Source organism: Anolis sagrei, chromosome 3, assembly GCF_037176765.1.
Source record: "Anolis sagrei isolate rAnoSag1 chromosome 3, rAnoSag1.mat, whole genome shotgun sequence".
In the NCBI taxonomy this organism is placed as follows: Eukaryota; Metazoa; Chordata; class Lepidosauria; order Squamata; family Dactyloidae; genus Anolis; species Anolis sagrei.
Genome location: NC_090023.1, coordinates 53,145,187 through 53,159,810, shown reverse-complemented (window position 1 = coordinate 53,159,810; position 14,624 = coordinate 53,145,187). Strand labels below are relative to the sequence as shown.

The window sequence follows — 14,624 nt, the reverse complement described above, 5'->3', positions numbered from 1 at the left end:
CCTTGAGAGCAAACATCACTTTGCTATAGAAAAATATGCAATTTTAAAAATAAAAGTAATCTAGCTTTCGGGAGGTAGGTTGATTTTATCTTCCAGGCTCAGTCTTAGATGCAGTGCTGGAGTCTCACACCATCATAGTACTAAACATGACTCCAGAATGTGAGGCATTTTCTGTAAAATGTGCATAGGGAGCCCTTCCACTGATCTCTCCCAAAGCAGCAATGCCTATATATCCGAATGGGAAATCCAATGGGGAGGGGAGGGAAGTTTTAATCTATGTACTTGCCATAGCAATGCCACTGGATTCAGACCTATGATAAGAACCACAGACCCTTGTCAATATTCAGAATGTCCCTTCCTATTTCTTCAACTCATTTGTACAGTTTTTCCACTTAGGTTTTATTTTCTTAGTAGCCTACTCTCCACAAATTTCTTAAGACTATCATTCAACATAAAGTTTTAAGGCTATCAGTTCCTTACTGTATTATCTGTCATGTAAGTATCTGCTTAACCCAGAGAGCACAGTACAACATAATGTTAATAATACTCTAAGCCAGCATTTCTCAACCTGAGAGTTGAGACCCCTGGGTGTTGGCGAGGCGGTGTCATAAGGATCGCCAAAGACCATCAGAAAACACAGTGTTTTCTGTTGATCATGGGGGTTCTGTGTGGGAAGTTTGGCCCAATTCTATTGTTGGTGTGGTTCAGAAAGTTCTTTCATTTTAGGTGAACTATAAATCCCAGCAATCACAACTCTCAAATGTCAAGGTCTATTTCCCCCAAACTCCACCAGTGTTCACATTTGGGCAAACTGAATATCCATGCCAAGTTTGGTCCAGATCCATCATTGTTTAAGTCCACAATGCTCTCTGGATTTAGGTGAACTACAACTCCAAAACTAGGAGCCCCCGGTGGCGCAGTGAGTTAAAGCACTGTGCCGACAGGACTGAAGACCGACAGGTCGCAGGTTCGAATCCAGGGAGAGGCGGATGAGCTCCCTCTATTAGCTCCAGCTCCTCATGCGGGGACATGAGAGAAGCCTCCCACAAGGATGATAAAACATCAAAATCATCCTGGTGTCCCCTGGGCAACGTCCTTGCAGACGGCCAATTCTCTCACAACAGGAGCGGTTGCTCCTGACACGACAAAAAAAAAAAACAAAAAAAAAACTCCAAAACTCAAGGTCAATGCCCACCAAAGCTTTCCAGTATTTTCTGTTGGTCATGGGAATTCTGTATGCCAAGTTTGGTTCAATTCCATCATTGGTGGAGTTCAGAATGCTCTTTGATTGTAGGTGAACTATAAATCCTAGCAACTGCAATTCCCAAATGACAAAATCAACCCCACCAGTATTCAAATTTGGGCATATTGGGTATTTGAGCCAAATTTGGTCCAGTGAATGAAAATACATCTTGCATATCAGATATTTACATTATGCTTCATAACAGTAGCAAAATTACAGTTATGAAGTAGCAACGAAAATAATGTTATGGTTAGGGGTCACCACAACATGAGGAGCTGCATTAAGGAGTCACGCCATTAGAAAGGTTGAGAATCACTGCTCTAAACTCACTAAAATCCTGACACAAAGACATGCATGTAAACCTGTCATTAAAAATTATAAATACTGTTGTGACGTATTGAAGTAGGAGCAAATCTAGACACAAAATATTAATGTGTAAGTGTATGTTACCCTTACATATGTTTCTTTTGAAGGTCTATTGTACAGCTGCTGTAGCAACAAGATTATACAGTTACAAGGTTAATATCTTGTGTTGGTGTCCACAATAGTATGAGGAATGAGATGAATTAAAAGTGCAAAGCTGCATTTAAATGGAGTTTCCATAACAGAACAACTCGTTCCCTACATAGCAGGAAATATATTCCTTGGACATGCTTTATCCAATATGAGAACTCATCTGATTGTCTTCTGTTTTACTGCTGCCCACTGTGTGGAATAATCAACTAATTGTGAGACCATCTCTTTCTTATACTAAATGTATCCTTACTGCAGTCTTTATTGCAATGCGAATCAAGGTGAGCTCAGTAAAGGCTGCTGATAGCTGGAAGTGATATCTGCAGACAGTAGAATCAAAAGTGCCATGCTGCATTGTCAGCTTCATTATTTCTTCATATTGTACATGAAGTGAAAGTTCCCACTGGTTTTTTTCCCATGGTTTACAGACACCATTGCATTCCTGGGAGGAGTATTCACTCTCAACCCTCTTTTATTTAGCTGAAAATGAAATTCTGTCAGCAAACAAGTCTGTGGAGCAAAGGCTGAGACTTGGAAAAGAGATCTGTGAATATAAAAGAAGAAAAATAACGATTAATGAAACAAGGAATGGTAATCCCCACATTCCGAGTCACTTGGGATTTTCCAAAAACATATGATTGACCATTGCTGGAGCAAGTATGCTGAATTAAATGGATTTTGTGTTTGATGCAACATGGCAGATTTTTTTTTTCATGTATGCATTTTTGGAAAAGCATTGCTAAAGATGTTCATGTGTCAGTTTTTGTTCTCCAATTACAAAAATCTCTACAAGCTGTTGAAGTTTGCTCTACACCTGTGGTTCCCCAGGTGTTTTCGCCTACAACACCCAGAAATCCCAGACAGTTTACCAGCTTTTAGGATTTGGGAGTTGAAGGCCCAAACATCTGGGGACCCACAGGTTGAGAACCATTGCTCTACATCCTAACTGCTGTTCTCTAAATGTTCCTTGGATATGAATAAGTACCATATTTTAGAGGGGAGTGGTTGCTTTTCTTGAATTATTCAGTATGCACTCAGAGACACAACATGTCCCTTCCTAGCAAGTCAGTTGTTCTAAATACCTGGCAAGGTGCTCATTAGCAAAGGAAAAGTGCCCAGGAGGAAGAACTTGGACTGCTGCTTATCACTTGTTGATCAGAATTGTCCAAGTCAGCAAATATATTCTGCAAGGAATAATCCAGCCAGATCTTTGTTTCCCAAACAGAACTGCATGCATAGCTTCTGGAGCACTCAATTTTTTTTTCGTAATGAGGATGTGGAGGAATGCTTCCTTCACTTCTATTTTGACTCAAGTTAATTACATTGGAACATTTCTAGTTTAGAAAACAATTTTTTACTCCCAGCCTTTCCATCTAGCAATTTGGATTGATAGAACAAGCCATTATAATCTTTTTGGCTAAGTAAAGTAATTAATATGTATGTGTTTGTGCACATATGCTCATACATGTTTGTTTGTTGTGGTGGTGTAATTTCTGGTGGCACAATGGGTTAAACCCTTGTGCCAGCAGGATTGGTCGACCGACAGGTTGAAGGTTCAAATCCGGGGAGCGGGGTAAGCTCACGTCTGTTGAGCTCTAGCTTCTCATGCAGGGACATGAGAGAATCCTCCCACAGGATGGTAAAACATCAAAAATCCGGTCATCTCCTGGGCAACGTCCTTGCAGACGGCCAACTCTCTCACACCAGAAGCAGTTTGCAGTTTTGCAAGTCGCTTTTGTCACAAAAAAGAAAAACAATTTCAAGTCATTTCTGGCTTATAGCAACCTTCCACAAATCTTTCCTTTTTGCTCAGAAGGGTTTAAAATTGCCCTCTTCTGAGGCTGGGTGTGATTTGCCCAAGGTCACCCAGTGGGTTTCCATGGTCAATTGGAGATTCCGATCCTGCTTCATGAAGTAATAATCCAACTACATCATACTAGGTTTCTCTCTGTGTGTGTATCGGAGGCCCCTTCCACACAGCTGAATAAAATCGCACATTATCTGCTTTGAACTGGAATATATGGTAGTGTGGACTCATTTAACCCAGTTCAAAGCAGATACTGTGCGATTTTCTGCCTTGATATTCTGGGTTATATGGCTGTGTGGAAAGGCCCTTAAATCCAACTGCCAATCTCAATGAGATCCACATGCATGATATTTTTCCATTCAACAATTGATTCTAATGTGTCTACTCTAATTAGGCTGGAGGCGTATTCTAAATACCTTAAAGACTCTAGATTTCATTTGATCTTCAAAGCTAAGTAGGAACAGTTCTAGGGCCCTTCAATACAGCCCTAAAACCCAAAATTTCAAGGCAGAAAAATCCCAAAATATCTGCTTTGAACTGAGTTATCTGAGTCCACACTCAGATAATGTGGGATTTTCTGCCTTGATATTTTGAGATATAGGGCTGTGTAGAAGGACCCCTAGTTATTACAATATTTGAATGGGAGACTGCCAACAACCTCCAGGTACAGTAGGATATATTTCTAAGGAAGGAACTGGCAAATCGTTTATTACTAATATTTGCATAAGAAAACCCTATGAAATCCATGGAGTTGTCTTAAGTCCATTACTTCCAGTGCACATGTGCATGCATACACACAAACATACAGAGGCACACAGAGGAAGAACCAGTATTGGTAGAGACCAAACCTACCTCCCAAGGTTTGTACGGTCAGAATGATGTTGCCTTGACTGTCTCATTTAGTTGTTGCTGCTGTGGTGCTATGTCGAATGTCTCCACTGGTTGGAAAGAACTGACAGGGTGAGAGGATCTTGAATTCTTGCAGGCTAGTGTAAGAAGAAACCTCAGTCAGTTCACCAAAGCAGGAGATACCTTCCCCAATGAAGACTACAAACCTGTGTCATCTTACACTTAATTAGGCACTTAACTAAATCACTTCTTCTGTCCCAACCTCTCCAAACCTGTCAGAAACATCATTGAACCTTGCCCTGATTGTGGACAGAATGGATCTCCTTTCCCACAAGCACACCACAAGTAGCTGGTGGAGGTGAACTTACGATTATTTAAGGCAATTGTTCAATGCCTTAAAACACATACAAATCATTAAGCTTAAATAAATTAAATTAAAATTAATACATACGAAGCATTCAAAAGCATTACATTCAATATTAAAATCACGCCATAGTTCTCAAGTTTGGAATATTCCTAAGCTCTGCATCATTTGTACAGAAATAGCCTAGAATATGGGAAATAGTAAAACCCAGCAAAATAAAACAGCTTGACCATTTTCTATGGAAGCACCTTGCAGAGGTGCCAATGGTGTCTGAAAATGTGATTATAATGTGTTGCATCTAGGAATAAGTGGACTTTTCTTGTTCTATAGAGAAGCTTTATGGGCTACCAATAAAATGGAGATGCTGTTTATCTGGGAGATACAACCCACGCATAGAAGCAGCAGCTGGATATTTCAGCAACCCTCCACCACACAACTTATTCTCAAAACCTGTAAAACAGATTACGGTGAGAGAGTGATTTTAAGGAGGCGGAGTATGTGTGAAAGAAACGGTGACTCGCCCAAAGTCACCCAATGAGGTTCATGATGAAATGGGAATTTGAAATTAGATTTCCCCCAAATTAAACTTTGAACACACACCACAATAGTTTTTTACAGCATATGGGTTGGTTACAAAAGCAACTATACTTACTGAGCCGCCGCCGAAGGATGACTGCTAGCATGGCTACAAGAAGAACGAGGATCACACAGGAAGCAATAATGATCCAATGGGGTGGAGCAGTCAGTAAACACTCTTCTGGTATAACTAAAATGAGAGAGTTGAAAACACAACTGAATCATTCAGGTTCACAGCAAAAAACTCAAAATTCTCCTTAATATCCTGATTCTATATCTGAAAATTAGCAGCACAGAAATCAGCGTGGCTTACTTTAAAGGAGTTTTGTAGACATTTTGACACGTCTTTCTCTCAGAAACATAACCAAGGTACTCATACAAGGTAAGCTTCCTTTGAAGCCTGAAACCTGGCTCCTTGTGGAAGATGCATCCAATCTGCTTTTTAATAAGTAAAGCTCATCTCTAGTACATCTTTTACTCTGAACCAAAGGACCAGGCTGTGGTGCAGCTAGTTAATAACCAGCTGCATTAAATCACTACTGACCGAGAGGTCATGAATTTGAAGCCAGTGAGTCGGAGTAAGCTCCCTATCATTAATAGTCTAGCCTGCTGTTGACCTATGCAGCCCAAAAGACAGTTGCATCTGTCAAGTACGAAATTTAGATACCGCTTTATGCGGGGAGGCTAATTTAAATATTTTGCAACACCATAAAACCTTCCAGCAGTGTGCAGAAGAATGAGGAAGTACTCCATCAAAGGATGCAATGTCACAAGCAACAGCTCCCCCTGTGGCTGGAACCAAGCATGCCCTCATGAAGCTGGAAACATGGAATGTTAAATTGTCTCTATGTCTGTCTATATATGTTGTATGTCTAAATGGCATTGAATGTTTGCCATGTATATGTGCATTGTAATCCTCCATGAGTCCCCTGCGCAGTGAGAAGGGCAGAATATAAATACTGTAAATAAATAAATAAATAGCCATTCATATATAAATAGTCATGGTATAATCATTGCAATTTTTTGCATAAAATTTTAAATCTTTTACCATCTTCCCAATGTGTAATTGACCTAAAACTATAATAAAAGAATGAATACATGTAAAAATGGATAGCACATACCAAGCTGTTGTATATCTACACAATGCAGGAAGAATAATCCAATGTAGTTCCAGACAACAGCTCAGTTTTGTTTCATGGTTCAGTTAAGTACGTACAATCCATGCTATATTTTGCTATCATTTTGGTACTACTACAAGTAAGACTCCATACCTCATTAATACTATCCAATCAATTTTAACTTTATAGGCATTTCTAATAAGAAGTGGTTTGAAAGATCTGTCATTAGTCAGCACTAGCTTAAGTCCCACTAATGTCAGTGGTTAGGATTTAGGAGGACCTGTCTGCTCTGAATACAAGAGGTTCTTTTCCAAGAGTCTCTGGATTTTGGGCATCTCTTGGTACCAAAACTACAGTTGACACTAATCAGAATGACCCTCTGTGTAATATTTACAAGGGCTTGAGAGGTTACCATGAGGAAGAGCGAAGCAAACCATGTCCCTTTTTGCAAATGTATTAAAGTGAAGGACCTACACCACGTGAAGTTGGCAGAAACTTGTCTTCCAGCATACTCAATTGAGCATTGGACAAGGATATTTCCAGTCACGTTGAGCTGCATGTAGCCAGTAACATTAAGAAGTTCAGTCTGGTTGTCAGCTGTTGAAGAAACAGTCCAGTTCTCCGTCTTATTATTGATGGATCCAAGCATCTTAAAATCTGGGTTTAATCCTCCATGAGAAGAACACCAGAGTGTCAACAGAGCGGGGTCACAGCCATTCGGTATCCCTGCAGATATAATAGGCCTCCTAAAATCAGCTGGTTAAAGAGAAAGAGTGAGAAAAGGTAAGAACAACACATGTAACAATAATTCTGAGAGATATCACTCAACATTAATGACACTGAGGGTCCTTCCACACAGTCATATAACCCAGAATATCAAGGCAGAAAATCCCACAATATCTGCTTTGAACTGAATTATTAGAGTCCACATTCAGATTCAAAGCATATAATGTGGGATTTTATTCAGCTGTGTGGAAGGGGCCTGAGAATCAGAAGTTTTTCCCTTCCATTGAATGTTGCGACGGCACGAGTGGCGCCACCTATGTATAGAACTGTTAGTTGCAAGATTGAAACTGTTGCATCATGCTTAATCCCGCCCCTTTTTACCCTGCTTATGTATAGTTGTATGGATTGGTTGCTTGTAGCTGTCAATCAGTACTGTTTGGCTCCACCTCTTCCTGCAGGAGGGGAGAGCCCCCTTTTTCTTTTCATTCCGCCATCAGAGTTCCTGCCACATGGACATGAGTAAGAGACTTGACTCTAAAGGACCCTGATTTAAATTACCTCTTAGCACCAGTTCTGAGGGTTTTTTTACCCTTGGGACTCATGCTTTATGTCCAGATCGTCCTGGACAATAATTGAGGAGACTCAAACCGGTTCTTTTGGCACCAAAGGAAGATCCTGAGTCTTCAAAACATAGGCCATCTGAACTGGGGTGTGGTTTGCTCCGGCATTCACAGCCATTGCGGAAAGAGGAAATTTGGTGAGGCTTCTCAGCTTCAAACTCCTTGGACCCAGGACTAATTGAGACTGTAACGTATATTTTCCTTCACCCCTCTAAAGTTTTCCAGCTTATTGCTTCGTGATCAATGAAACTTATTTTGAGTTATTTACAGCGTTTTGGGTTTTTGGGAGTTCCAGTTTCCTATAGGAGGGCAAGAAGCAATCCCTTGGGGGAAAATAGCCCCCAAGCATGACGGCACAAATGTAATCTTTTTTCTACAGGAATAATGACATGATAGTCAGTAAATAAAATAGCCCTATTAAATAAACCGATTTCCATAAGCACTGATTTAGTATTCAGCATTTTATTCACTGGGTCTGCTCTAGTTGGGATGAAGCAACTGTATTTAGGCCTATGTCTGTTAATGTCTGTTAGGGGTTGTGGTGTTGTTGCGGTTAAACCGCTAAGCTGCAGAACTTGCTGACCAGAAGGTCGACGGTTCAAAGCCACATGATGGGATGAGCTCCTGTTGTTAGACCCAGCTTTTGCCAACATAGCAGTTTGAAAACATACAAATGTGAGTAGATCAATAGGTACCACTTTGGCGGGAAGGTAACGGCACTCCATGCAGTCAAGCCAGCCACTTGACCTTGGAAGCGTCTATGGACAACGGCAGCTCTTCAGCTTAGAAATGGAGATGAGCACCACCACCCAGAGTTGGACTCAACTAGACTCAATGTCAGGGGAAACCTTTATCCCTTTACTGTTAATGTCCGTGAATTATTAGCATGAATTCGCTGATTCTGAAGTGAAATAAGAACACTCTGAATTCACAAAATAGTATCCAAACCAACAGAAATTCTCTTTAGATAAGGAATTCCTTAAAGCTCGTTTTGCACACAATACCTAAAAGGGAAATGTTTTCAAGATGAATTGGCAACATAACTTTTTATCAAAAGTTATTTGGGAATCAAATAAAAGCTAACATTTTTTGTAGTGATGTTAAAGATTTGAAAGGGTTTTGCAATCATTACTTAGCCTTCTCCAGTCTAGTACCCTACAGATATGCTTATCTCTGATTGAATTGGACTCCAAAACATTTGGACAGCATTTGGTTGGGAGAGGCTTGCACTAGGCTTCATGAAAACTCTGTAAAGCAAATGGCTACCATTGTCCCCATGTGATCAGTTGCAGGCATTTGGCTTGCTATAGTAGAAATATTTAATATGGAGGGCATTACATTTTAATTTTATCAAAGCTTCATAAACCAATAGCCCAACCTTCATGCTGGGATGGAACAATATTTTATTTTGGTTCATCTTGGTTGGTTAAATTTATTATGATTTTATGTATTTATGTATGTATTTATTTATTATTTACGTCACTTTTATCCCACCCCTATCAGCCCGAAGGTGACTCAGGGTGGGATACAAATCGGCACAATTAGATGGCATATAAAAATACATACATAGGTTAAAAGGAAAAAAAAACACACACACATTACAATACATTTAAAAACCGTAAAAAGCAATAACAAAATTTATAAAAACTATGTCTTTTTGTTCAAATCCTCAAATTATAAAAACTATGTCTTCTTGTTCAAATCCTCAACTGTTGTGTGCAATTTTTAAAAATTGCACACAACATTTTTCTTTGATTTTAAACATGCCTCTTAATTGAAGGGAATTTCTTTTTTGTGTCAAGAGCAACTTGAGAAACTGCAAGTTGCTTCTGGTGTGGGAGAACTGGCTGTCTAAAAGGACATCGCCCAGGGGACACCCAGATGTTTTACCATCATGTGGGAGACTCCTCTCATATCCCCAAATGAGGAGCTGGAGCTCACACATGGGAGCTCACCCCACTCCTGTCCTCTTTCAGTTAGCAGTTCTGACCATTGTGCCACTGGGGTCTCCACTGAAGGGAATAACATGATTCTAATGGAGATCAGATGATAAAGAAATCACATAACATAACATGGAGAATTGTCAAATAAAGACAGAGATGACTAAAGAGAAAAGGGGGAATATTAATCCATTTCATTTAAAAATGGAAGCAAATGAATTAGTTGCTGATATCATTACATGGCTCAAAAGTTCTGGGATTTTTCAATGTTCTATTTTGTAAATTGATTTATAAAAGTTGTCTAAACATAAGGAAAATGTGTAAATATGAACAATTTGAACAAACTATGTTTAAAAGAAATTAATAGGATTTTACAACGTAAGTGTTGCTGTTATCATTTAGGAACTTACCCACTACAGATAAATTGACGGAGTCGTCACATTTTTTCCCATCCTTTACGATGATGCACTTATATGTGCCCTTATCCGATGCTTGCACTGAGAATATTGAAAGTGTAAGATTTTTCTCATTCATCTTTGTTCTGTTCTGGTAATGTTGGTCTTTTCTTTCAGGTTCATCTTTGCCATCTTTGTGAGAAATCACAACCAGCTCTTCCCTCTCCTTTCTTACTGGTTTTTGCCAGTAGATTTTGTAAGTCTTCAGTTCACTGCCTGTATATTTTCTACTGCAGCTGCACGGAAGTTTGGCTTCATCTCCTACTTTGGCTGTCACAGTAATCTCCAGGCCTGAGAAGGAAGGAGCTGAGGGAAGCATAAAGAAAACAAGTATTTGATGCCTGAAATACTTGCTCTGGAAACTGCTTCTTACATGTGTCCCCCGAAATAATACTTTTTTGAGAAGCAGGGAGGGAGGCAAAGAAAAAAGATTTATTTATTTATTTATTTGCCACATTTATATCCTGCCCTTCCAACCCTGAAGGGCACTCAGGGCAGCTAACAGCAGAGGCACAATTCAATGCTTTGAATACATATAAAAATAAAACAACATAAACTTTAAAATCACATAATTAAAACAGATCACTTAAAATAATTACTTAAAATCACACAGTCCAAAAGCATAATCCAGGAACCATTCAACTTTTCATTGTTCATTGTTGCACTGGGAATCATTGTGCAAATGCTTGCTCACACAATCAGGATTTAACTTACTTCCTGAAGGTCCGGAAGTAAGTTAAATCTTCTTACTTCCTGACCTGGGAGGGAGTTCCTGGGAGGGAGTTCCAAAAACCCCAAATATATAACTTATATTGACCATCACTGACCATCAAGTGGAACAAGACTAGTAGAAGGAACATCCAATCGATGTGATGTAGAAAGGAGACAAAGTCTTGGGATGTAGAAAGAAAGATTCTATTCTTAAAAACAGCCCACTCCTTTTTGGCCTGAAAATATTTCTACTGCCTTTCTTTAGATGAATTCTAAAGAAAAAGCTGACTGGATGGTTGGCAGTTCAAAGCCACGAGTTGGGGTGAGCTCTCGACTATCAGCCCTAGCTCATGCTAACCTAGCAGTTCAAACGCATGCAATGCAAGTAGATCAATAGGTACCACCTCGGCGGGAAGGTAAAAGGGTCCCCCATGAAGACATGGCGGCAACACAATCGGAGATGTCCATGGACAGCAGGCGCCTCAGCATGGAAAATAGAATAAGAGCACCTCCCCATGGCCGGAGTTGAGCATCGCCTCCAGATGCCAGAGATAGAAAAAGGGGAAGCCTTTGACCTTTGTCTCTGTTGTATGTTGTTGTTCACTGTGTGTGTTGAAAGACATTGAATGTTTGCCTCATATGTGTAGTGTAATCCACTGTGAGTCCCTCCGGGGAGATAAAATAAAATTTATTATTATTATTATTATTATTATTATTATTATTATTATTATTATTTGAAATACAACAAGATGGGTCCACAGCAGATAAGATCACTCTACTGGCTGTTGTATTGGATCACACGTCAGACACTTCCCAAGTGTCTAGAAATGTGTGATGTATCGGCAAATAATGTATGCAGATCCCAGTAGGGTGGCCTGCAGCTGGCAATTTTGTCAGCGCCGATTGTGTTTAAGTGCAGGCCAAGGTCTTTAGGCATTGCACCCAGTGTGCCAATCACCACCGGGACCACCTTTACTGGCTTGTGCCACAGTCTTTGCAGTTCGATCTTTAAGTACTCATATTGTGTCAGCTTTTCTGCTTGTTTCTCTTCAATCCTGCTGTCACCTGGGATGGCAACATCAACAATCTATACTTTGTTTTTTAACACGATCGTGAGGTCAGGAGTATTATGCTCCAGAACTCTGTCAGTCTGAATTTGGAAGTCCCAGAGTAGTTTGATGTTTTCATTTTCTGTAACTTTTTCAGGCTTGTGATCCCATCAGTTCTTTGTCACAAGTTCCAATGAATCATCTAAGCAATGGTGTTATGCCTCTTCTTGTAGTCTGTCTGCGCAATCTTCTTGCAGCAGCTGAGGATGTGATCTATTGTTTCATCTGCTTCCTTACAGAGTCCACATTTGGGATCTGTCGTTGACTTTTTAATTCTGGCTTAGATGGCATTTGTTCTAATGGCTTGTTCTTGGCCTGCCAGAATCAGCCCCCCCGTCTCCTTTTTCAAAGTTCAATTTGTGAGCCACAGCCATGTCTTTTCTTTGTCAATTTGGCTCTCAATTTTTCTCAGGAACTGTCCATGAAGAGCCTTCTTTTGCCAGTTTTCTCTTCTGCTCTGGATTGTGTTTTTACATTAATCACTCTTTGTCTTTTGCACTTGAAGCAGTTTACTACTATTGACTTCCTTGAATGTTGGTTCTTGACTGCCTTTCACATAATCTGCCACTGCATGTTTCTCTTCTACCGATTGTTTCACTTGCAGAAGCCCTCTGCCTCCTGATGTTCTGGGCAGGTAAAGTCTGTCAACGTGGGTGTAATGAGTAGTGGACTGTCATTGTCGTCGTCATCATCATCATCATCATCATCATCATCATTGCCTGGCATTTGAAGGAGTCAGGCCTATGGTGAATTTTACAGCTATTTCTTACTGATGGTGGTGCACTGAATCATAGAATCATACAGATGGAAAGATCCCAAGCGACATCCAGTCCAACCTGCTATGATGAAGAAACACCTAATCAAAGCACTCCCGGCAGATGGTCCATTCAGTCTTTGTTTTAAAAACTTCAAGGAAGGACACCCCACCACACCCCAAGGCAATATATTCCACTGCTGAACAGCTCTTTCACCAGTTGGTAAGTTGAGGGTAAAATCTTCGGTCTCAGCACAGATCTCAGCAAGGGACTATTTCACAGAGAGATGAAAATGCTTGTGTCACTTTCAGCCTCCATCCTCTCAGAACTTAGACTGTGCCCAAGGTATGGATTATGATGAGGAAGCCTTTATTTTCTCTTCCATAGCCAGGGAGCCCCTCAAAGAGATCCTGCCATCATTTTTTTCAAGCAGGCATTACAAAGGGCTGGGTGGACAGGGATTAACCTGCATATAAACTGTCTCAGTTTGGAGGTAGTGACAATTTTTAGTCAAAATTTTTTCAACGTATACACAAGTGTATATGGTATGCTCTAGCTAGTGCACCTCCAATGACTTTAACATGCCACTTCATTTCTCTTATTTCTCCATTGCACAGCATGGAATCACTGAAAACACTGGTTGTTTCCTAGCATCATCCATATTATAATGTTAGAAAATGAAAGGAAAGTGTGTGGCTGACAACACTCCATGTCTTGAAGTAATCTCAGGGGAAGCAATAATATGCCATTACTCATCATGGCTGATGTGTAATTCTCAGTCAGGGAATCCCCTGAGAGCAGCGGGCATGTGATATTTCAAAGCAGAAAAGAAGAAAGCAGAAGTCCAGCCTACGCTGAAAATTGCTTGGTTTTGAATGAACATTTGGTTCCAGATTCAACATTCTCAGTAAAACAGTTATTACACAGAGATATAAGGTCCTTTTTCAGAAGGAGTGAGGGGAGGCTAAGCTCTGTTTTTAGTGTATTTCATGCCATTCTAAGAGTTCAAGCTTTTTCATGATGGCATTCTGAAGCCTGAGCACCAAGCTATATTCAAGTGTATGCCCAATGCCACCAAGTTATGTTGGCACCCGAGGCACAAAATCATACAGACAGTTCACCCCATCCTGTAGTTAAAACAAGCAAACAACAACAAAGCTTCAAAATGACACCTTTCTCACATTTGGGGAGAAATCATTGGTAACACTCATATCTGTATTTCACACTTATACCAGGCTTCGGTGGGCTGTGGTGCTGTTAGTTAGTAGCCAGCAGCATTAAATCTTTACTGACCGAGAGGTCATGAGTTCGAAGCAGCCCAAGTTGGAGTGAGCTCCCAACCATTAATAGTTTAGCTTGCTGTTGACCTATGCAACCCAAAAGGCAGTTACATTTGTCAAGTAAGAAATTTAGATACCGCTTTATGCGGGGAGGCTAATTTAACTAATTTTTGACAGTGTGCATAAGTATCAGGAAGTACTCCACCAAGGACTCGGTGTCACAAGTGGACAATGAAGTGGCAGCTCCCCCTGTGGCCAGAATCAAGCATACCCTCATGAAGCCAGAAAGCTGGAATGTTAAATTGCCTATGTGACTGTCTATATATGTTGTATATCTAAATGGCATTAAATGTTTGTCATGTATATGTGCATTGTAATCAACCCTGAATCCCCTGCGGGGTGAGAAGGGTGGAATATAAATACTGTAAATAAAAAAAATATTATAGCCTAAATTAAACACTAGGTATCTCCATGAAGTAAAGGGAACATTCCTACCCTAAAATCAGGAGAATCATTGCCAATCAGTGTCAACAATACTGAGTTTAAATGGATCAATTA

General features: G+C 40.1%; 1 protein-coding gene across 1 annotated transcript in view; it reads right to left on the bottom strand.

The window, feature by feature from the left end:
• Positions 1–1,686: 1,686 nt before the first annotated feature.
• The window catches only part of CD80 (CD80 molecule), a 30,426-nt gene continuing 17,488 nt past the window's right edge, over positions 1,687–14,624 (bottom strand). Inside the window, exons 3-7 of the mRNA XM_067466304.1 lie at positions 10,167–10,517; positions 6,945–7,226; positions 5,429–5,542; positions 4,416–4,549; positions 1,687–2,300 (exon numbers count right to left, since the gene is read on the bottom strand). Of these exons, the coding sequence (XP_067322405.1) occupies positions 4,434–4,549; positions 5,429–5,542; positions 6,945–7,226; positions 10,167–10,517 (863 nt within the window). The 3' untranslated portion in view covers positions 1,687–2,300; positions 4,416–4,433. The remainder of the gene's footprint in view (positions 2,301–4,415; positions 4,550–5,428; positions 5,543–6,944; positions 7,227–10,166; positions 10,518–14,624) is intronic.